This window comes from Balaenoptera borealis (assembly GCF_965194805.1).
Source record: "Balaenoptera borealis genome assembly, chromosome: 11".
NCBI classification, from domain to species: Eukaryota; Metazoa; Chordata; class Mammalia; order Artiodactyla; family Balaenopteridae; genus Balaenoptera; species Balaenoptera borealis.
In genome coordinates, this window is record NC_138868.1 from 78,557,734 (window position 1) to 78,581,644 (window position 23,911).

Here is a 23,911-nt window from a genome sequence, read left to right on the forward strand (position 1 = left end):
ATGAAAATGATTGTCAGTAAATTATCATATTGAATTTTTTGTTTATTTTGTAGTGTCTTGTATTTATCTGCACTTCATGTATATATATGCACACATACATATACAAACATGTAAATAACTTCATGTTATTCCATATCTAAATTGCCACAGTATCTTTAATGTATGTTTACACTGTATTTTAAATTACTTTAAAAATAAACTATGTAAGCACATTTTAATTTAGTCCTAGTCCTTGTACTTGAAGACCCAGTGTGTTGGAGGGCAGCTATCTTGGACTCATATAGAAAAAAAACAAAGTTTCAGGTACTGTGAATGGTCATTTTGGGTGTGGCTGAATGGAAAAAATCATAGCAGAATTGATAACTTTTAGATCCTGATAATTGGACCTTTTCCCGAGAAATTGGCATTATGAAAGATCAAGAAAATGTTAATAATGCAGGTGTCTACAGGAAAGAGAAGCAAACAGACCATAAACAAATTATCAAAAAAATAGGTATGCAGGCTTACCTGAAAATAAGTCTGTGAAAGTTTACAAATGTGCCATGGAAGAAGCATCAACATACAAATAATCCCCTTAGATTTTTATTAGTTTTATGACCCTTTTGGTCACTGTTTGACTTCTAGCTAAAATTTTGCTTTTCTTCATCAAAAAAAAGGGAATCGTGTATTTATTTTGTGTTGCTAAATGGATTATTAGAGTGTAACAAATCCTTGCAAAAACTAAGCCTGACAGCTTAATAACAGGACCATTGGGCATACAACCTGATTTGTTCAAATGGATTGTAACTTTCTTCAATATCAAGAGGAGAAGCAATAAATTCATGACAAAGACCTGTTGAGATAAAAAGGTATTATTGTGAATAAATTCCAGTATGATTAAGCAAGAAAGAACTGTTAGGATAGGTAATAGAGATCATTGTGGATCAGCTACTGTTTGAGAGTATTGGGTTAGAAGGAACTGACCTAGATGGAATCTCTTATAACTGATATTTTAGAAATAATGAAAACAAGCCATCTCCTAACAGGCAAAGCTGGAATGATTTGAGCAACAAAATAAGTCATGTAGTATTGGATAATCGGATTATAATCCAAAGTATAAAATATCCATGAATCCACACTGATATAAGGAAATGGCAATAAATTTCATTTATTTATATTTATATTTCTCTCCTATTTTAAGGAGAGAAGAGGCAAATATTCTTTAGAGAAGAATTTCAAATAACCATTAGAATTTTATTACCCTTTCCTCTAGGGATTAAAGTTTAACCCTTCCCCACTTGAGGATGCACTAGACTTAATGACTAGCTTCTAAAAAGAAAAGTTCAGAAAAACTATTGTGCCTTTACAGAGGAGAAGCCTGGCAGACAGGATCTTAACCGATTGATAAAAGTTAACATTATCAGTGATATCATGTGGTTGTCTTGTACCCCATAATATGATGTGATGAGAAGAGCATATCACCTCTGTGGGTTTTTTTCCCAAAATCCATAACTCCAGTCTAATCATTAGAGAAAAAAAAAAAAAAAATCAGACACATCCAGATAGGGGACATTCTACAGGATAGATACTAGGCCAGTACTTCTCAAGATTGTCAAGGTCATGAAAAACAAGAAAATACTGAGAAACTCACAGATCAGAGGAGACTTGGGAGACTGGACCCCTGGATTACATCCAGGAAAGGCACGAAGACATAAATGGAAAAACTGGTGATGTCCAAATAAAATCTAAAGTTTAGTTAATAATGTAAGAAATTAAAACAGTACAAAAAGTAGCCACAAGATAGTGACATGTACTGGGGACACCTTATTTCCTTTTTGGAATTTAAGTTACTTTTATTCAAGATTTAAATACTTTTACTTGTTTTCCCCCTAAATTGTGTTCTGTATATGGGACATGTTGCCTGTTCATCACTGAGTCCAGGCAGTAGATCACAGCTTGGTCTACAGTAGGGTCAGCCCCTTTCTTTAAATGAATGAATTCGTTAACAAAGGAACAATCATATAAACATTTCTAGAATTTAGAGAATGCAGTTGTAGGCTTGTGTTGTTTTTGTATCTGTGTCTCCTTGCCCAGGAGTAGTGGAACTCATTCTTTAACACCCTCTGAATACATGGTTCTACCTTGGAGTTATAATGGAGAAAACATACCCTTCCCCCATGAACACTGTATGTTCTTAAGGATAGAGATTACGCAAGATTTGATCTTCTCACTGCTAGAACTGTAAATACTTGAATTAAGCTGGATGATTTGGGAGTGATGTTGAAGAACTCAATTTTTTAAACCATTAAATACAAAATAACCCCAAATTTTGAAAATTAAGCTATACTAAACTTACTAAATTCAACTTAGTTGAATTTCTTGGGCCAGAGAAGTTGAGTTCTTAAAATTGAAATTTTGCACAGCCAAAAATCGAGAAGCAAAAATCTTTTCTAAGTTTCTTACACAGCAGTTCTTCCTATTAAAAAAAAAAAAAAAAAAGGTGTAGATGAGAACATTTGAAACCTCTTCATATGGGATACCCTTGGGAACACAAATCCCCAAAATACTGATTGAATACTTACAAATGCTGTTGCTGGGTGTTTAGGGTCAGTGAGCCAAGCATGGCATTCAGCAGGACTCTGCCTTTTAGTAGAAATAAGTTATCTGAAACATTCTACCTTTCCAAATTACCAGCAGCCAATCTACTAAAAAAGAGTCCCTGGGTCAGCCTGGGCTAGAGAAAGGAAAATAATAACATATATCTCCCAATACTCACCATGGATTTTGATATTCACTAAGTTACATATCTATGGACAAGCAGATTTTTCACAGAATGAATGAGTCATAAGTTGCCGTAGCAACTACAGTTCAAATGGCTCTCAAACATTTTTGGAGCAACTAAAGCAGAATTATTTCTTCAAATAAATCATGCTTGGTACCCAATATGTTAAACAGATACGAGCCAAGCTGCTAGTGTGTGCATCTACATGTGTTAGGGAATGTTTTCCCTTCCCCCATCCAGGCCCACAGCTTTTGGCATCTCCTGGAATCCTTAGGGCTTTTGAGAGCAAGATTTGGAAATGACTTAGTCTAAATCTCTCATATCGCTAATTAGAAAACTCAGGGCCATATCAACATGTTTTCAGCAGAATCCTGGAATTCTCTCTCTGCTGTGACCTGACCACTAATTTTTAGGTGTGTGGGGAGGGCAACTTGTCATACGCTTTGACCTTTAAAAAGTCTAACTTTATCTGAAAAGGATATCCTCTGAGGAAGGATGTCTTCCCTGATGGGTACACATGGAACAGAAGCCAAAAAGTAATATTCAGCCAGCCTTGGCTATTAAAAAAAGGAAGAAAAAAATTTATTTTTCTTTTTGATGTGTGAAAATTTCTGAAAAATAGGTATAAAAGATCTAGCCCAGTGCCTTGTACCTAGTAGATATTACTGGATAATAATAATTATTAAAGACTTTAGGTGTTTGATAGTTGATTTTGCAACTCTCGATGTAAATGGCAAAAGAACCAGTGAAACCTTAAACTGCAATAGCAGAAGTTAAATAATGGCTCCAAAAACATGGTACACAGCCACAAATCTGATGGTCTCCCTTACACTGTTACATGATCCTCTGATCCTTCCAACTACTGTACGTAGCTGTTGGATGTCAATTTTTTTTTTAAGAAAAGAAAACTGAGACTGAAAAGTTATTTTCTCCAACTTACCAAAGGTCAAATAGTTGGTAGTGGCAGAGCTTGGACTCAAGCCCACGTGTCCTTATTTAAAATCCGGTACTCTTTACAATGAACCACTTTTTTACTACACCAAGTGGAGTGTGGTAAAACTTCAAATGCCACCATATTTGAAAGAGGTCTTTGGCAAACTCAACCTTACCCAGAAGAAAGATGAAGACGGTGAGGTGGGGGCATTCACGCCCTATTCTGTGAAAATTGTTTAAGACCAGAGTGTTGCTGCACCACTTGTAACCTTCAGACCATCCAAGAGCTATTTAGAAATGCAGAATCTCAGACCTTCTGAAGCAGAATCTACATTTTAATGAGATCGAAAGATCATTTGTATCAACACTACAGTATGAAAAGCACTGGTATAGTGGAACTTTCAGTGAGCGCTTTGGGGAGATCTAAGGGCAAGAAGAGACAGCACTTATGTCTTATTATTCCAAAAGTCAAAAATAGGACCCCTTAGAAGAAGTCAGAAAAAATGATAGAAAGGTTAAAACAAAAAGTTTTATCACTAGCTCTTCAAAAAATAGAACTCAACAAACAGCTTTCTTTCATAGTGTTTAAGTGCATCGGGATGACTCACCATTTGTCAGGATTTCACAGAGGAACTAGAACAATTAAATGGGAGTTTAGACAAATATCTAAAGACAATCACTGAGCACCAGGATCTATGCAAGTCATTGGAGCGCCTAAGTAAATTAGACATTATTCTTCCTTTCAGGAGGACCATGGTTTAGTGGGATAACAGATAAATAAAAGTCAATGAAATGTAATATAATGAAATGCTAAAAAGAGTAAGTATTGAGTGTTATAGGGGTAGAGAGATAGGGCACTATTCTGAATCCAGGAGATGGCAGAGGCGATGAAAAAGTATATACATTGGATGCCGAGAAAGAAGTGTGGATGATTGAACCTGGATGCACAATGCCATCATCCAGCTAAGTATGGATGAACTGAGAAGCTGAAGGGAGCAGGGCTCTGCAGTCAGGTGGGATCGTACCTTGTACAGAGGAAGGGACTCATAGAGGGGACAGGCTGAGGGAAGGAATAGAGTGGAGGATGGGAGAGGGCTGGGATGACCTGCACTTATTCTTTTTTCATGTCTTCATCCTTTCAACTAACATAGTGCCAAGCACTGTTCTAGTTGCTCACCATTTTAAAAAACTAGGTATGATCTTTGTTCTCAAGGAGTTCATAGCTCAATAAGGGAGAGAGACAGGAATTAAAAACAGCAGTACAAATGAGGTAAGTGTGTTAGGGGCACAAATTGTGAAAGGTTTTACATATGAAGGGAAACGTCCTAAGTCGACCTTAAAGGATGGAGCATCAACACGGAACAAAGGGAGCAAAGACCCAGAGACTTAAAGTTGATTGGGGTTTCTCGTGGATTAAAGCTAGTTCTAAGTAGCTGGGAAGTCGAGTGCTTGCACTGATATATTGGCACGAGATCATGGGAGGATAGGATGAAGTACAAATGAGCAGGGTTGATTGCATGAGGGCCAATCTGAGGTGGTACAGAGGGCTTAGGGAGAACGATGTGATCAGATTTACCTTTAGGAAGACCAGAATGGAGGTTGAGCGTTGTGTTGCGTGTGTGTTGGCCCCTGCAAGCTGAGGAGGCAATGTTACATCAACCCTAGAGAAGACAAACAGGGCCAGACCAAGGGAATGATTCATTCCAGAGGTCGAAGTGACATGACATGGCCACTGTTTTCAATGAGTAATTTAGGGGATTCGTATGTGGCGCAGATGTCTGTAGGGTGCTGGGGAAGGATCAGCAATACTACCAACAAGCAAAGTTACCAAGGCTGAAAGAAGTAGCCAAAAGCCCCGGGCACATTTAATGGTTGGAACTGGTTAGTAGGCATGGTGATGTAGACACACCTGGCCTGAGCCATTCCTCTTTTGGGGAGCCCTGCAGGCACTGACTAGCAGCAATGCTTAGAGACTGATTGCTTCATGCTGCCCATAAAATCAGGGGCTTTAACTTGGGTTTCAAGGATGGAATTCAGGGGATGGGGAGGCTGTAAACTCCCTAGTTTGTTTGTGTATATGCATGCATTTCCCCTCAGGAAGAGGGTCCATAGATACGATCAAACTCTCAAATTTCAGCCCCACAGTTGACCCATCTCCTCCCAATACCAAGAGTACCAAGTGCTGCAAATGCTGCTGTGTACATGGTAGCTACAAGTTGTGGCAATAGTGTCTGTCAGAACCAAGGGTCGACTCTGAAGGTGGGAGTGGAGTTTGACTTGGGGACAGCTTGACCTAAGGAATGAGGCTCAGCTGACTAAGCTTAAAAGCTCAGGCCAGCCTACTGCTGTGCCTACTTGATGAGGAAATGCTCAAAGAGACCGTGGACGTACCTAGGGGAAAGTCATAATGAGGGTCCAGTGGGAGTTGCAGAGCATTTAGACCCCAGTGTCAGTCTGTTGCCTGGGGCCAAGTTATGACCTAGAAGCTGAGGAGGTGGCCTTTCTTCGGCTTTGTGAACTCACAAGATCCTTGTGCCAGAAAAAATTTTCTGGCCATTGCACAACTGAAGGACCCTGTCATTCTCTCTTCCATGGTGGGCCTCTCCAGGACTCCAGGGACAGGTCAGTCTTCCCTCTATTCAGGGAGTGTTGAGTGGTGTGAAGCACAAAGCTCAGGGGTTGTAGAGTGAGTGAAACTGCCAAAGGTGGCAGAGCTGGGCTTTGCTACTAGATTTATTACTAGATTTTATTTTTAGTTTTGTCGTGGCAACCTTTATGAAATATGGTTTTGATGTGTTAGCCATTTTTTCTTAATATATGTTAAAAATAAATACATAGCTATAAGGTCTGTTTAGGTGAGAAACATTGCTTTAAATAAACCAAATGCCCCTTAAAGCTTTAAAAGAGTTGCTTTTCTTAGTGATAATGAAACTTAATGAAAACAGTGGGGAATGGCTTAAGGACCAGCTCGCCTCTACCTTCTGCCTGTTACAGTTGTAGGGGGTGAGGAAAAGGAGGGGCAGAAAGAATCAAAATTCCAAATTATGTTTGGTGAGTGTGGTAAGTAGTCTTCCAGAAGTGGCAGACAGTCTTCACCACGCATTCCTTTCCTCCCTGTAAGTACATGCCTCTCCACCCATCAAGAACTGGAGCAAGTCATCCTCCTAAATCTGGGCTAGCCTATGACTCACCTTGACGAATAGAACATGGTAGATGTGCTTTGTCAGCTCTGGGCCAGCTTGGGGAAGCCAGCCACTCACTGTGCTGTGAAGAAGCACCGTCACTTGCTCCAGCCAGCTCTGTGTGACCCCAGAAAACAACCGTGAACAGAAGAACGCACTTGCCCAAGTCCTGACACACGTAAAATCATGAAAAATAATGAATCCTTTTAAGCCACCAAATTTTGACACAGTCTGTGTAACAATAGATAATTGAAACAATAATTATGGGACCATAGCAATGAGAATCCCTGAGTTCCTCTGCTTTGTAGCTGAGTACGGTGAACACTGTCAATTGTTTCCCAGTGCTCTCAATGTTCTCCTTTCTCTCACAGTAATAGGAACCCCAGTTTTTTAGCTAGCAACATAGCAGCTCAAAAGAAAGATTACATTTTCCTTTGGTGTTATGTGTGGCCATGTGACTAAGTTCCAACAAATGGGATAAGAGAAGAAATAATTGCTGCTTCCTTTTGGTTCTTAAAGCTAGGAGGCAAGCTCTTCTTCACCTTGTTCCTTCATCCTGCTGCTTGGAAGATGAGTGATTTTGTACCACACAGAAAGTGTGGATGGAGCAACAAGATAGAAGTCTGGGTCCCACATGCCTGCATAGAACAGAACTGCCATCCTCCTAGACCATCTGCTTGTTACGTGAAAGAGAAAGTTGTACTTTGTTTAAATCCTCTGTCCTCTGTTGCATGTGTCTGCATTTGTATGCTAACTAATACATTTGGTTTCTGCTGACCTACAGATCTTGGGAGCAGTGATGCCAGGAGGAGAGACACAGGGCCATCAACCCAGGGGCTTCCCTAGTAGCTTCCATGAGGTCAAAGTGCTGCCAAGGAAGGGAGTAACTGGAAGTAGGTGTGATTTGCTACTCAGCTTGGGGAGTTTGTCACTAGCAAGTGTAATCCTCGCAGATAAAGAAGAGCTGTGTCCACCGAGTACATATGCCTTCCATGTGGGCTAAATTCGGGAAATGGACTCTAGATCTTCTCCATTCAGGAGTGTGCATTGCAACCTGAATTATGATTTCATCACAGCGTATAATACCTGGGTTGCATCTGCCCATTACCTGTTTGTGTTCCACTAGACTGAGCTCCAGGAAACCATATTCTATGGGCCCAGGGAAGGAGTTCTGTATAAGTTGCCTACCCCAAATCTGGTCTTCCTCCTTCCTTAATGAAACTTAGACTTCATTTAAAGTGACAATATGCCCAGTTGAAGAACTGTATTTCCTGAACTCCTGTGCAATATGAAGACTATCTGATACAGTTTCTGCCACTGAGATGTAAGTAAAGTTATAAATGGGAAATTTCTGTGAAAGTTTTGGGATTTTTTTGGAATAAGTGCTACCCCGTTCTTCCTCATGATTTCTCTTCTTACTCCTCCTGCCTGGGAAATGGATGAGAGCCTGGAGGTGAAGCGACTATATTGCGGCCATAAAAGTGAATAGCCAGGACTTCCCTGGTGGTGCAGTGGTTAAGAATCCACCTGCCAATGTAAGGGACACGGGTTTGAACCCTGGTCTGGGAAGATCCCACATGCCTCGGAGCAACTAAGCCTGTGCGCCACAACTGCTGAAGCCCGCGCGCCTAGAGGCCGTGCTCGGCAACAAGAGAAGCCACAGCAGTGAGAAGCCCGCGCATGGCAACGAAGAGGATCCCCCGCTCGCGGCAACTAGAGGAAGCCCACGCGCAGCAACAAAGACCCAACGCAGCCATAAATAAATAAATAAATAAATTTTTTTAAAAAGTGAAAGCAAGAAGGAGCCTGGGACATTTATATCATCGTGGAACCTGACTAATTCCAAATTGTGCTGTTTTGTGAGGAAAAACCTTATTTGGTTAGGCACTGTAGTAGAGTTTCAGTTACAGTCAGCCAAATGAAATATCTTCCTCCTCATCATTTTACTAACCCAAATCATTTGCAGAACTGAAGAATATCAAGCATGGAGAAATGCTGTACTTAACATACATGGTGGCTGAGTAATGTTAATTTCACCCGTGTCTTGGAAGGAACCAGAAACCCTGATATAGAAGGCTCTGTGTTTGTGAGATATGACTTACCATATATATGTATGATTTATAAATGTACCCATTTCAGACCTTCACTGAGTCATCTTCTCCCCATTTATATGTTCAATGGCTGAAATCACCAATCTGATTATATAATACAGACTTGTAAACTATTTAACTTTAAAAATGAATGTTTTGTTAATAAGGAGTTTTGTTCATGATTCCATAAGAATTTGATGAATCTGCCTTAAAAGTTATGCATTGCAGCGAATGGCCCATAGCAACACCCTTCATCTAGATACAGTGCATTCTCTATAATAAACGTGTTCTCTCTATCCATCTCTAAACACTCACTTTCCAGCGGGCTACTCTACTTCAGATGGACAAAATGAAGTTATGACAGAAAAACCAGGGAAATGTGGGAGTCAGAAAATGTAGACTTGCAGGACAAGGGGGATGAGGGAGAAGGAAGAGAGCATTTAGGGGTAGCAGAGTGACAGAGGTGACAGGCTCTGAACAGGGGATGCTGTCACTTATGTCCAGACTCTGTGATAAAATGTTGAGCACACATGAGGCACAGAATGAACAGGCGACCTTTTCACGTGACCATGTGAGTGAGTGTCGTAGAGGGGTCTGCACCCCTGTCTCCCCCAGCTCCCAGTCCAGCATTTCTCTATGCAGTTGTGCAAAGCCTCAGTTCACTCCTTGTCAAGGAAGACCTAATTCCTCCTTCGCTTTACAGAACATTTCAGCTCACTAGTTTCGAAATATAAATTGTATATTAGGATACGTGTTGATTCTTGTGGACATTTGGTTCTTATAGCTTTGCTGGTCAATAGGAATTATAGTTTACTGGAGATGAGGCTGGGCTTGGGGTCAGAAAACCTAGTTGGAATCCTCGTTAAGCCATGGACTTAGTTGTATAACTTTGTGCAACTCTTATCTGTAAGCATCAGTTTCCCCATCAGAAAACATAGAGGTAATAGCTATCTGTCATATAGTTTGTTATGAGACTTTTATAAAACAGTATACTTCTCCTCCCACAGTACTCCCCAGCAAAATTTAAGAGATGAAAGACAGAATCATCCGACAGAGATATGGTCAAGACAACATGGGTTAGCAGGGATCTTACAGTCGAACTTACAATTCAGGCAAGTAATATAAAAGTGCAAAGTAAGCCAAGTAAGGCTGTGATGATTTAGAGTGCTGTCGCTCAAAGGCACAGACCTATTAAGCTCCAACTGATTGTTGCTATGCACAAATGTAGGCTTAGCTTTTCTGATTTTTTGAGAGATGCCGAAATCTGGGTGTTTGTGTGTAATCCCTTGCTTTCAAAATGTTGGCAAGTATTTCAGAAGTTTAAAAGATTTATTGGACCAAACAACACAATCTTGGATGTAGCTAGTGGGATACCAGTTTGTGATCTTTGGGTTCAGTAAATTTAGGGGAAGGCTTTAATTTTTCTGTTCTTTTCTTCTGGCTGAAGAATAGGTCCTCTAGGATGAAGAAACTCTTAACCAATGTCTGAGGCTCTTGTAGGCAACACAGCTTCCTCATTTGCCTTACAAGTAAACAGACAGGCTCCATTAAAAAAAAAAAAAGTATTCTTGGCAGAGTTGAATGCAGACAGCTGCAAAAAAACAGGAGAACTCAGCAGAATCTAAAGGTGTTAAGGAAAAGTTGCATTATCTCATTGGAACAATGAGTGGGCCAAGGAAATATTGGCTCTGTGTGTGAAGTAAGGATGATTGGAGGTGACCAGGAAGTGGCCAAGAACATGAACATTTTAAAAGGTCATCTAAAATAGGTTTATTGGGGCCTCAGAAAAAAACATGAATTTTTTACCCAATGTCCATCATCTTTTAGTCTGAGATTCTTAGGTTCAGGACCAATCATAATCAATACCATCAGGTCTTTGCGAATATGAAACATACGTCATTGAAATCTTATTGCCTGAACATCTTAATCCTTATCTCTATTTTTTGTTTTATTATTAGGAGCATCATCTCGGGGGCAGTGAGGGAGAGGGAAGAGTTTTCTCTGCTGCTTCTTTGTTCTGGTGAGGGAGGCCACATACTTATGCTAAGGTGGGATTTAGCAAATGCTTCTTTAAACATAGATTAAATCTATTAGAATCAACTCTTCAAAACTAAAAATTCCTCATGGTGTGGAATTGCTTGTTTCTGAGTAGGACTAGAGCAGTTATGGGGTGGAGAGTAGCCACTGCAAAGTAAAAAAGGACCAGACCTATTAGGTGCTGACTCTGTCCTAGGCCCTATGCTAGTCTATATTTCCTAGTAATTCCATTTCAGGTGTGTAGATTCTGGGACCCTTCCGACTCATGAGAAGGAACTCTGTAAGCTGCTTGTTTCTTTCTTCATACAAGGATAGGTGAAGGGATCAGTAATAGAAAAGAAAAATATAGGAACTTTCTGTTCTCTGGATAAGGACTTCTATATCTGTACATTTTCATAGAATTCTGCTTGAATTTTTTTCCTCTTGTTAGTGTCACCTGTATTGATGGTTTTACTCTACGTCAGTATAATTACCTTACAGGGAGCAAAGAGACTTGTGGTTAAACTCTGAAGTTGCACTTTCTGGATGAATTCTGATTTTCTAAACCTTAATATTCTAACTTGTAACATGGGACCACTAATAAGATACCTCATAGATTATTAATGTTACATGAAGTGGTCCTTAATAAATAGTAGCTATTACTATTTTTTTTCTTATATTAATCCTAGAAGGAAAAGTATTATCTAAGTTTGACAGATGTGGAACCAATTTAAGAAACTGCAATAACAAGAAAGTACAATAAGCTTAAAAGCCTTTATTTTTCTTCATAACCGGTGCCTCTCACGGGAAGTTATAGATTCTTGTTGCTTCTTTTAGCCCTAGGTAAGGAATAGTTTCCAAGACTGATGATAATTTTCCTCTTCATCATGATGCCAGAACTGGGCTAATGTGTACTGGGTTTCTTGGTTGTATCAAGTGATTTGGCTTAAAAATGCATCACAAGATACAAATGTAATAGGTATGCATTCTCAGGTGCAGGATCAAAAATACTAAATAAAAACCTTCTGGGACTTCCCTGGTGGTCCAGAGGTTAAGACTTTGTGCTTCCACTGCAGGAGCATGGTTAGATCCCTTGTTGGGGAATCAAGTTCCTGTGGCCAAAAAAAAAACAAAAACGATAAAAACCTTCCATGTTGCTAGCACTGCTGGGTGGGAGAGCAAGGATGAATGAACATAGTTTTAAATACCAGACTTTCAAAACTTTTATTTAATGGGGGAAGAAAACAACACTACTAGATATACTTGTTCAAAGCTTTTCACATTGTTTTTTAAAAATTCTAGAAAACAATTTAAATTTAAAAATTAAATCTCTGTAGTAGACAGCCTGACTGGCAGCCAGCATCTCTACAAATGTTAAGAATAGAGAATTCTGATTGTTCTTCAAACTGACCCGCTGTAACAAAGAGGAGGCTAGCCTAACCTTAAGCAAACATGGAGCTAAAAAAGGGGAGGGAAATGGGCCAGGAGAATGGCTGAGACCACATTTCCTTCTCAAGCTCAGCTAGTTACCATTGGATGAAGCATAATATCTCTCTGAGCTTTATTTTCTGTGCTTCAAAAATGTAGTAGTAATAAATGCCTGCTTTCTATCAGGGATGTTTTTCCAGATGAGATAATGCACATGAGACAGTGATTGTGGAAGCTTTTCAAATGGTAGAGTTCAATTCAAATATGAAGAATTATTAATATTTTAGTTACAGTTTGAAACAAGTGAAGAAGGCATGCTAAATTAAAGTTTTATTCTAATGGTATAAGAATCCATAGGTATTATTTAGGGGCATAAGTTGAATTACTACTTCTATTTCATTATAAGATTTTTTCCTTTTTTTTGATTTTATAGTTGATTTACAATGTAGTGTTAATTTCTGTTGCATGGCAAAGTGATTCAGTTATACATATATATTTTTTTTCATATTCCATTATAAGATTTAATGCCTATTTCATTTTTATTTCTGATGCTTTAAACCTCCAAGGTATCTGAGCCTTGTTAAGGATGAAAGAGTAATCTTATGGGAAATATAATGCTTATAGATAGCTAGAAGAAATAGTATGAGGTAGGAAGGAACATCTTCAAATATTTGGATTTTAAATTTCTTTAAATTTATAAAATTCTTACCCAAGCTAAGAATCTTGTTTACTAAGACCTTTCCATAGAGCTTAACAGATATTTCATGTGAAATTTTAGCAGAGTCAGTGATGGTTAGAAGCAGAACTAAGGAGCGTTTGCCCTCTGGCTCTCAGCAAAGCCTCTCTAGTGTTCTTTAGTTTTCCGTGTCAACTTTCTTTGGCTGCCATATTAAAAAAGGTCTTCCTAGGAAGGTGAGATTGTCTCTTCCTAAAAGGATTAGGGAAATCATCATAGGAAAGGAAATTTCCATTCAATCCTTAAAAGATAAAAAAGATTTAAAAGACAAATAGCAAAGCAGAGGAGGACACAGTAAATGTCAACGGCAAAGAGTAGATAACATAAGTATTCTGACACTCACAGGAGATTGTTACCATTGATTTCATCATTCTTATTTCTCTTTACCTGTTTTAAACTTAAGAATTATACCTAATTTAGTATGTCTTAGTTGTACAATTTGCCTAGTCACATGGGCAATTGATATATGCTGCAACTTTCGTTTATGTAGCAGAATGCAAGTATTCCTTGAATTAACGTACTCTTAAAAAGCATATTTCTAATTGAGGCACCTCTTTTTGACCTTCTAAGAAGAATGAAAAAAAATCAGAGCGCACCAAAACCTCCAGGGATAGACAGAGCAGATGGTAGGTGCTGGCCAGGCCCATGGAACTCTGAGCTGAGTACTGATTCACTCTGAACTATACTTGGTCCCTTCAAAACCCAACTCATAATACCCACAGATCTGTCAAGGGTGAAAAAACAAGGTTTGACGTTAAACTTTAACTTCTTAAAGTTTTAAGTTCTTTACTCAAAGGGCAAAGAGGAATGGTGCCAGTCCTTTTCTGCTCTAAAGCCTGTTATTTGTAAGATGTTTGGACACTTCCAACAATAAACATGAATTGTGGACTCTAACACATTTACTGCCTTATTTATCTCTCCAGATCTCAAACAGACCCCTAAGAAATAAATACACATTTATGTAGAAATGTTATCAGGGCCCACTTGTGCAACAGTTTACGTCTCATTGGAAAATATTTGCGTCTTCTCTCATAGCTGTAACTGGAGAGACATTAGACCTTAATTACTCTCGAACTATTTCTAGCCATAGTCATCCTCATCTACAAAAAATTTAATACTTTCAAAAATACCTTTTAATTAACCTAAATTCCAAGACCTCACCGCCCAAAAAACCTCTCCCCGAGAGGCCTGTGCCTGATAACAGAAATCACACCACTTCCTATGCATAAGACATGTTTTCCTTCATGAAATAGATGTCACAGGAAGGTGTATTCTTTTATTTATTTGCTTCTTAGATTATTGATTGATCAGCTGCTTCCTAATGAGGCAGTTCTCTGAAAGTGGATTTGCAGGGAGTGAGTGTGGACAGGTAGAGGTCTGCAGCAAATAGTTGGCCTGGGGGAGGTTAATGTAGCCTGGGGCTGACTGAGTTCACAAGGACCCTGCAGACATGTGGAAGATGCCCTAAGGAAGATGGGAGAAAACTAAGAGCGGTTATGGGTGCAAAAGAGAAATCTCTACTTTCACAACTCTCTCCAGGATCACTTCTGAGTCTTTGGATGCGATTTACAAATGTGTTCTTTAATTCTTTAGCAATAGTGTAAAATTAGCTAGCTTTCAATTGTATTTACAGTAACTACCTAAAAAGCCCAGCTAACCCAGAGCCACCTCTTTTGCCAAAGTTCACTTTGTACTTTTGATATAAACACACAAAGATTCATGGGAATGCTCATTGACCTTCAGAGCTAGAACACAGAGGAGCCTTAAAAGTACTGTACATAGGAAGCTGAAACCTTTGTTAATGTAATTGAGAAGCTGATTTGTTACATTTTCTTTCAATTGCTGTTCCTGGCAGTGAATCAAATATGACCATATAAGGGACCACAATCTGCTATGGGACTAACCCACCCTCCCCTCCCCCTGCCTGCCAGCATGTATTCACTCTCTTTTTCTGTCTCTCTTTGGGTAGGCTGCCCTCATAAAGTGAGTTGCTGCTCTGTTGATATACTTTAGTTTGAGTTCTTCAGATGTTGAAATTTTTATTTGGAAAAGAAACATAAAAATAAGTCATAATAGCAGCAACAGAGTTTTGAGAAAGAATTAGTTATTAAATAATTCCTAAATGAAAGTCCCTTGCAGATGACTGTGGGGACAAGATTTATTTATTTTTTATTGTGGCATTTTTCGTGTGATATTACAGTTTAATTTTTTTCAAGTTCTAAGTTTTCTCTTTCAATAATCTTTCCTATTTTTCTCATGTATTTAACATCTTTTTAATGACACTGTCAAACCATGGTAGTTTTCCTACTTAAGATACATGTCTTAAGCCCACTCTTTTTTGCTAAATTCACTAAACTGTTGTTTTTATAATATAAAGTTCTCAAATAGACACTCAAGCACTTTTTCTATTTTTATTGGCTTTTTCATCTCCCTTGGTTTCCAAAGACTTTGTCTGAAGAAAGTTTGCAACTATGAAGAGTTTCGTGCTATAACTTTGACTTGCTATTTCCTTTTTTGTCAACCTATCCAACCCCAATAGACCCAGCTCCAGATTAGGTTCCTTTGGGCTACACTAGCCTCTCTCTCTTCTCTGAACTATAACACTAGAATTGAAACCTGTGATTTAAGATTTACTTATAATATAGCTTAAATTTCCTTGCATTTTTATCATGTGTGCAATATTCTTCAACTCTAATAAGACCATGATTTAACTGTGGGTGGACATTGCCTTCTACTTTGATAACCCTCTAAGTTCTTGAATGGCACATGATACAACCTTGATGTATGTTGGTTAATGCCTTGGGAACAGTGAGGGACATTCCTTCTTGTCATTTTTCAGGTCCTTAGTTGGTCTGAAGAAATGTTTTCTATTTCATTCCCCCTAACCATTTTAAGCCCATTTAGGTCTTCATTCATTAAAATCGGATTCTATTTTAAAGATCACTGGAGCAAACATTTAGATGATAACCTACATCTTCTTTTTTTTTTTGATCATGGTCACTTTCGTAAGGTAATGCAGTTTCACTCTGCTTCCAGGCCTACTAAACCATGATTTGAAATATCTCAAAACAAAAGGTATACTATAGAGATCATTTGTCTATTCATTTTATATTTGGAATCACTCCACCGAGTTTTGTTCAAATTAGTGATGAGAGATGTAGATAAGATACAAATTTCTGGAGTAAACTCTTTATTAAACTTTATCGTGACCTTTGTTTTTATTTTGTCTCTCTTTTAGCCTGAAAACATAAGAAAGTAAAAGATTTCACACATTTACTGATGAATAGAGAAAAGATCATAATCAGTGGAGCAGAAATGCCTACTTCTATCATTGCTTTTGATTGAGAAGAAAGAATGATAGAAGTCTATTGTATCCCAGAACAACTTCATTTATCTGCATAAATATAAGAAATTAATTTCAATTTTTCCATAAATCCATATTTTAAGGCATAAAATATGGATAACAAATTATAATTACCTTGTAGTTATAGTGTAATAATATTGTGGTGCTAACTGAAATGGGAGGTTAAATTCACTACTTCAATTCTATGCAAACAAAGTTAAGGGGAACCCACAATTTACTAGCCTCTATGTGAGCTGAAAACCCACTTCTGTTGACAGTTCTACCTGATCAATAACATTCTGTGGTCAACCTACAAATCAGCACATGGCTCCAACTCTTACGTTCACAACATCTGTGACCTTGGATGAGTTGCATGCTCTCTGAAGTCTCAGATTCTTTATTTGTAAAGTGAGGTGGTGGAATTGATTTGTTTCCTAACAAGGTTTTTGTTGTTGTTGATGAGCCCTCTAAAAAGTTAATGAAAGCAATGGAAAACATATGTACACACAGACACTAATATTATACACAGACTGTATTGGGATTTAAGCTGCCTCAAAGCCAGTCCTTGAAACAGTTATAGAACCCATGGACCAGAGGAGTTTTAAAGGCCTGTGTAACTCTAACATCCTATGACTCTCTGAACATATTTTTACTTTAAATCAGCTTAAATAGTATAATGAGAGAAAAAAAACAAAGGAAGAAACATATTATATTTATAAGCAAAAAGATAATTCAAGTGCAACATATATCTGGGTAAGAGGATCAATTTAGATACTAGATTGTAATGTTTGGAATGTGGTGAAAATAATGAATTCGATATGCAGAAGTGAATAAAATATATCAGCACTAACAATGAATTTTAACAGTAATGTTTTAAATGATAAATTGCTGTTTATTATAAGATGAATTAACTTATACATCTTCTAGAGGTACATGTTCTTTTCATGTCATTCAAAAATTCCATATAGAAAAATATACTGATTCAGAGAACAATTAAAACATAATGACTTTCAAATTAATACAGAAGACACTATTAATTTGAAATACATATTTTGAAGATGATTTTTAAATAACTAATTTTTACATTTATCATGCACACTGTTAATCTTTAGTTGAAATTATTTCACAATTAATTTTGACTTAATCAATAAAACAACTTCCATATTTCCATTTAAACTATTTATCCTTGGGGTATGGTTTGAGGCTATTTGCTTATTATTTTGAGCCATTATAACAATAGGATTATATGAATATAACTGGGAAGAATTAAAATGCAAATTAACACTTTAAACTATAATGTTAAATTCAGCTTCAAGAAAGTATAATGGAAAAAATAATTTGTTTTTCAGAATGAAGGTGTTATTAAAGGGAATGTGTAGAGAGGAGATGGAAAGAAAGACAAAAGGAAAATTGTTTTTGCATATAAAACAAAAATTGCTGTTTCAAAGATAATTAAAATTTACTGAAAATAGAGTACAGAAAAATAAGTTTTAATACAGTAAAATAACATTAGGTTTGAAAGTATCACAAATCAACATTTTAAGATTCATTAGTGTTATATACTATAGTTATCCAATTTCATAACTGAGAGGGTAAAATAACTCTAGAGAATATTTGTAAGTACCATAATTTTCAGATTATTGATAGATATGTAGGAAATAAAAAGAGAGTAAATGGTCCTTTCATTTTTCAGAAATTAAATGGAAACACTCAAGTTCAAATTGCATGAGGTTAAACAAAGACAACCACTAAGACTTTATAGAATAAATTAAATAAAAATCTGTTAAAAGTTAGATTGAACTACTGTTGTCCAGATTTCAATATAAAGACAAGGCAAAGTTAAAGAGTCTAAAATGAAGTGAATAGTACTGTAAGTTCCAAACTTTTTGAGATACCTATATATCATGTGCCCTCATTTTTCAGATAGGAAAAATGAGATTCACATAGGTTAAGTAACTCACACTGGCTCAATAAGAAGTGTTAGAATACAGTTTGGAACCCACGTTTTTTTCATTCAAACTTCCAAACTCTTTCCCCTATATTTTAGCCTGCACCAATAACCTTTGTTCTCTTTTGTAAGAGGGACTTAGCTACATCTTTCTCTAGATTGCTGTGTACATGAGCTTGCACTCATGCATGCATGCATGCAGAGTTAAGAAGAGACATTTCATATCCCAGAATAATTTCAATGTAAGCCCTACTTAAGTAGAGATAACTTGAGATTGCAGTAAGTTAAAGAACTATAGCTCCATACGATATATGTAACTTAATTCTATGCAAGAAAGTTTTTAAAAATATGAAAATGATGTAAAGTATGAATAGCCTCGGAATGTAAGTTCAGCATTTTCTTAGTTTTCGGAAGAAATATATTTTGTAGCTCCATAGCAAAAGTAAAATAAACCACCAGACACGAATCCCAGATAGCCAAATCAGATAATTTAGAAACAAACAATAACCTCTTCCTGTCCCCAGATCACCTCTACTTGGGCCAGTTTCCTCAATGCAAAAACATATTTGTTATTCAGAAAACACTCTATTAACTGAGCTACTTGTAGAGAAGATTTTTTTAAGTATACATGAACTTTAAACATGGAATAATTTTATTTTCATAAAATATGCTTTAAAATGAAGGTCTTTTAAATAGTAGTCATGAACATGATTCTCTATTTGGAAGGAGGAAAAATTCACGGGGATGTGCAAACGACCACTTTTGACATGTTTTTTTCAAGAAGCAGCCCCTCAGCGATTGCCCATCACAGGGCGTGGTCTACATGGACAGAAAGCTCTCCTGCTGCAGACAGTGAGAAGGCTGAAGGTCCAGAGAGGACTCGGGGGAGCCAGCCTCCAGATGGGCTTCCACACAAACTGCCTTCTCTCATGTGCTTCTTTGCCAGAACAGCATTCTAATTTGCAGGTGGAGGGTTTTCATTTTTTTATTGCTTTTCAACAAATAAGGAGCTATATCAGTGAGTTTACTATGTTTTGGTTATTAAAAATCATATTTGTTTTGTCACCAAGATTAATTTATTAATGTTAACTACCTACATTGTAGAATATATGTTGTAACTATTAAGGATTTTTAGCATGTACTTACCTATTTCTTAGGAAAAATATGTCTGTATAGCGTTTTATAGTGTGCAAAGGAATTTTATAGGCATTATCTCCTTTAAAAGCAAAGCTCTTTGTTGAAATATTCTCTGCTAGATAATTGAAGACATTGAGGTTCAGAGAACTGAAGACAGATTACTAAGATCACAAAGCATTACATTTCAGAGAAGTGACAAACCTGTCTTAAAACTAAGTACAGTATTGCTGTTTGGTTTTCTACGTGTATTTGGGTGATATTAACAACTATTTGAAATTGGTGCTTAGGCAATCTCTGTCTATGAGATGCACAGGTATGCAGGTTCTGGTTCACTCTACCTCCATGCTTACCTTTTATCAATCAGGTCATTATTGTTATTTTTATTTTTTAGAAATTCTTAGTGGTAATTATCCTTTAACAAATAAACAAATATACTTCCACCAAAATTCAGAAATTTGACCAAGCTAGATGCAAATACTCTGGCTCAATTAATGTGAATATCACATAGTAATTCTCCCCTCAGCTTAAATTTTGTTGCATAATTTATAGATTTTCCCCCTTTTCTATATTTTCTCACATTTTGTGGGAATTTAGATAATATGTTTTTCTTACTATGCATAATTTCAATAATTTAAATGCCATTTAGGAACTTGAATAACTGTAATAATAGTTTGTTGGTAAATTATAAAAAATTTCACAAAAATCTAACAGTTTTTTGACATTGACCCAAATTCTTAAAATTATTCTTTCCTTTGATAAATTATTCATAACTCTGTAATGTTTCAGCAAGAACAGTGCATCTTTAAATCATTGTTGTTATTAGGAAATGTGTAAGATTTGTGAAGATCAAAATAAATCTGACAAGTAAAAACATTTCCTCTATTCTATATCATCCAGGTTGGTCTGATTTAAATCTTATTTAAAGGAAACAATTCCATTGTGCAGTTCTGCTAAAACTGTCTTAATAAATTAAGGAAGAGTTAATTTCAGAATTTAAATATGAATTCTCTGAATAACTTTGTATTTACCACATTTTTTTATCTTTGCCTAGCACATGGTCCAACTTTAAGTATTTTTCAACAGAAATATTTTGTGTCTATATCTATCTTACTTTTAAATAAGGATTAGATGATTATTTACCTTAACTTTCTGGTACATAAGCATTAAAACATAAAGATATTTGAAATAGGATAGGCACTAAGGCATTAATTTTATCAGAACCATTTAGTAAATATAATAATGGAAATATTGAGAATGTGAATTTATCCTCAAAATTCCAACCATTAAAAAACACTCCTTGCCAAGGCACTTGGAGCCACCCTGAGACTACAAATCAGAGAAACTTTGACTTTCAAGAATGTATACTTTATATAATACTCCCTAATTTCACTTTGAGTAAGATTTTAAGGTGTATTTTCTTTAAGATAGATATATATATATATCTCAAAAGGCACTGTATTCTGGTAATTTTTATAGACCTAGAAGCTATCAGTTAACTGTTTAATCCAAAGTAATTTTCTGTCAATAAAAAGACCCGTTTTTAGAACTGCACAGACCATGTCAGTGAATTGCTTGAACAAAAATCTCTTTCTCTCTCTCTCTCTCTCTATATATATACACACACATACATACATACATTTTTTTTCAGTACTTAAATCTGATTCAAATCTTTAGTCATAAATTTAGTAGGGGAGGAGTGGAGTTTCTTATGGCATTCAATGAATTCCTTAGCAGGGGCTATAATGTTGGGAAATTAGTGCTATTTTTATTTTGGTTTCCCCAGAAAAATTGACATTTTCCCCCCAGAATCTTTTTATAGTTCTGTTAAGAATGCCAAAGCCAATTCACATTCATGAGGCTTAAACAGACAGCACATCTATTAATAAGGATTTTTAAAGTTTCTTCATTTTTCAAATAAAAACTCAAATTTCTCAAATTAAAAGATTTAATATGTATGCCAGGAAAATTAATTTAATTTGGAAAAATGTGACAAAATCTCCTTTTCTTTTTGGAAGAGCAATAGTGCAAGAAATTGTTTTTCAAATTTACTGAACTACTCTGAACCTCTATTTTCTCTTCTGTAAAATGGAGCTCATAATATTTAGCTTGCAAAGATTACATTAAGAGCTAGAGATAATATATGTAAAGCTCCTCCCTAGTACAAGACCTGGTGCATAGTAGCTACTCAAATAAGTAGCAGCTAAAAAAACTGTTAATATTTATTGAATGCATATTGATTACTGTTCTAAATAAATAGGAACTCATATCAACACAGATTAAAAGTAGAAGCAGTGGGGTTCTATGAATGAAGAATTGAATATATACTCATACCATATTTCATTGATGCTAGGGATGTTTTCTGACTTTTTGAGGAGGTGTCAAGGGAAGATTTTCACACAACTGTGTATGACTTCAACTTGGCCAATGGCATTGTAAGATCGCATGAATTATAAGATGCATCCTGGTTTTACGATCTCAAAATGTGAAAAATCAACGAAAATAAATGATAGCTGGCTTCTGCCATAGGAAAAAAAATAAAATACACTAGGCAGGTCACGAAATACACTACCTGCCTTACTACATACAATGGTAAAAAATGGTTAATGTTGGATTTTATTTTATTCCCCTTTAAACCTATTTCATTCACAAATCTGACTCAAGTGTTACTTGGAAAAAAATGGAATATTTAAAATTTTCAGGATGTTCTTCATGTGACAGAACAAGGACTACACAAAACAAGGACCTTACTTTTTTGTTCCATAGTAATTTTTGAGATGTAAGCAATATTGAAGTCCTTTAATGCCGAAAGAATAAAATTTTAGATTTTAAGTTAAAGCTAAACTTAGCTATTTTATGAATAGATTTTCCAATATTATTGTTTTAGTAAGCATATGTAAGAAATTCAGAAGTTCTTTCTTTTCCTACATATTGGGGAAAATTATTTATTGGGGAGAGAAAAAGAAGCTGTTAGTCTGGTTCTACAAAAATAATATAGATTTGATTAGTCCAATCTGCCTCATATGGGAAACTGTCTCAGGTACGAGAATTGAAGAATTGTGGCTACTTAGACTGATATTTTATTGATTTATATCTGATCACATTTCACTTGTAAGAGTCCATCCTTAATCTCATTTGCTGAAAAAATTTACTTTGATGAGTACCACACTACTGAATTTCACATGACCTAAAAAATTAAAAATTGCTGTTGTTGAGTTTACGTAAGATAAAAATCTAAATGTCCTCTGTACCCTTAATCATCTATTAAAGAAAAAGCCATTTAAGTTGGACAAAACACCTAGATAGTGCATACCATGCCAGGCACTACTCCAAGTACTTTATTTATACTAACTCATTTAATCCTCATAGCATCCTATGAGAGAGATAAAATACTGTGCCCATTTTACAATAAGGAAACTGAAGCAGAGAGATGAAGGAGTCGGCAAATGGTGCAGCCTGGAATCAGACTGAGAGTGTCTGGCTCCGGAACATGTGCTCTTCAATACTATGGTAAACTACTTCTCATATCACAGCATAATTATGGGCAGTTGATTTAATTCAGAATAAAAAGTTTGCTTTTTCATAGTTGTTTAAACTTATGAATTCTAAACTGCTCACAAATAACTGATGACAGATCTCTGCATTTTATAAAAAAGTATTCTCTTTGTTTGAAATAGATCATTTATAAGACGAAATTTGACCTCATCTGATCAGGTAATATAATATTCTACCATTTAAATAAAATGTTGCTTTTAAAAAGTAGGTTGAGTGATATACATACTCTTTAGCTTGTTATAGTGACTCTGACACCAGAGAATAGAATGCCACATGCATTTACACTCATGGCCATTTACCATGTTTTCTCTTTATTCATTAAATAGTTAAATGTAAGTTAGAAAAACTTCATCAACTACAAAAATCAGATATTTATAAAAATATAGCATATGGTTTTATAGACAAATATGAAGTTTCTCAACATCATTTAAGTTTGTAAATCTGAATATGGGGATATGTTTAATTTTAAAACTGAAAATACAGTGTTAAAAGAGAATAAATGAAATCTTTTTTTATGTTATGGGAACATGTTCATGGACAAATAATTCAATAAAACTATTTTGTTTCTCCAAGTCTACTCCAAATGTAGGTGACTGAATAAGAAAGAAGTATATCGACGTTTCAAACAACATCTGGCATCTTAACTTCTAGAACTTAAAAGCAAGAAATCTGTTCTACTCTTTGTGTTGCAAAAGTACAGTTCCTTATATACTCTAGGCACTTATTTACCAAAGGAGAATATTTGCGTATTTCCAGTGCTATATTAAATGATATTCATAGTAATG

At 36.2% G+C, this 23,911-nt stretch overlaps 1 protein-coding gene across 1 annotated transcript in view; it reads left to right on the top strand.

The window, feature by feature from the left end:
• Positions 1 to 19,172, top strand: part of ARHGAP42 (Rho GTPase activating protein 42) — a 312,202-nt gene extending 293,030 nt beyond the window's left edge. The window contains exon 24 of the mRNA XM_082339914.1: positions 7,661 to 19,172. Within this exon, the coding sequence (XP_082196040.1) occupies positions 7,661 to 7,722 (62 nt within the window). The 3' untranslated portion in view covers positions 7,723 to 19,172. The remainder of the gene's footprint in view (positions 1 to 7,660) is intronic.
• The last annotated feature ends 4,739 nt before the right edge of the window (positions 19,173 to 23,911 follow it).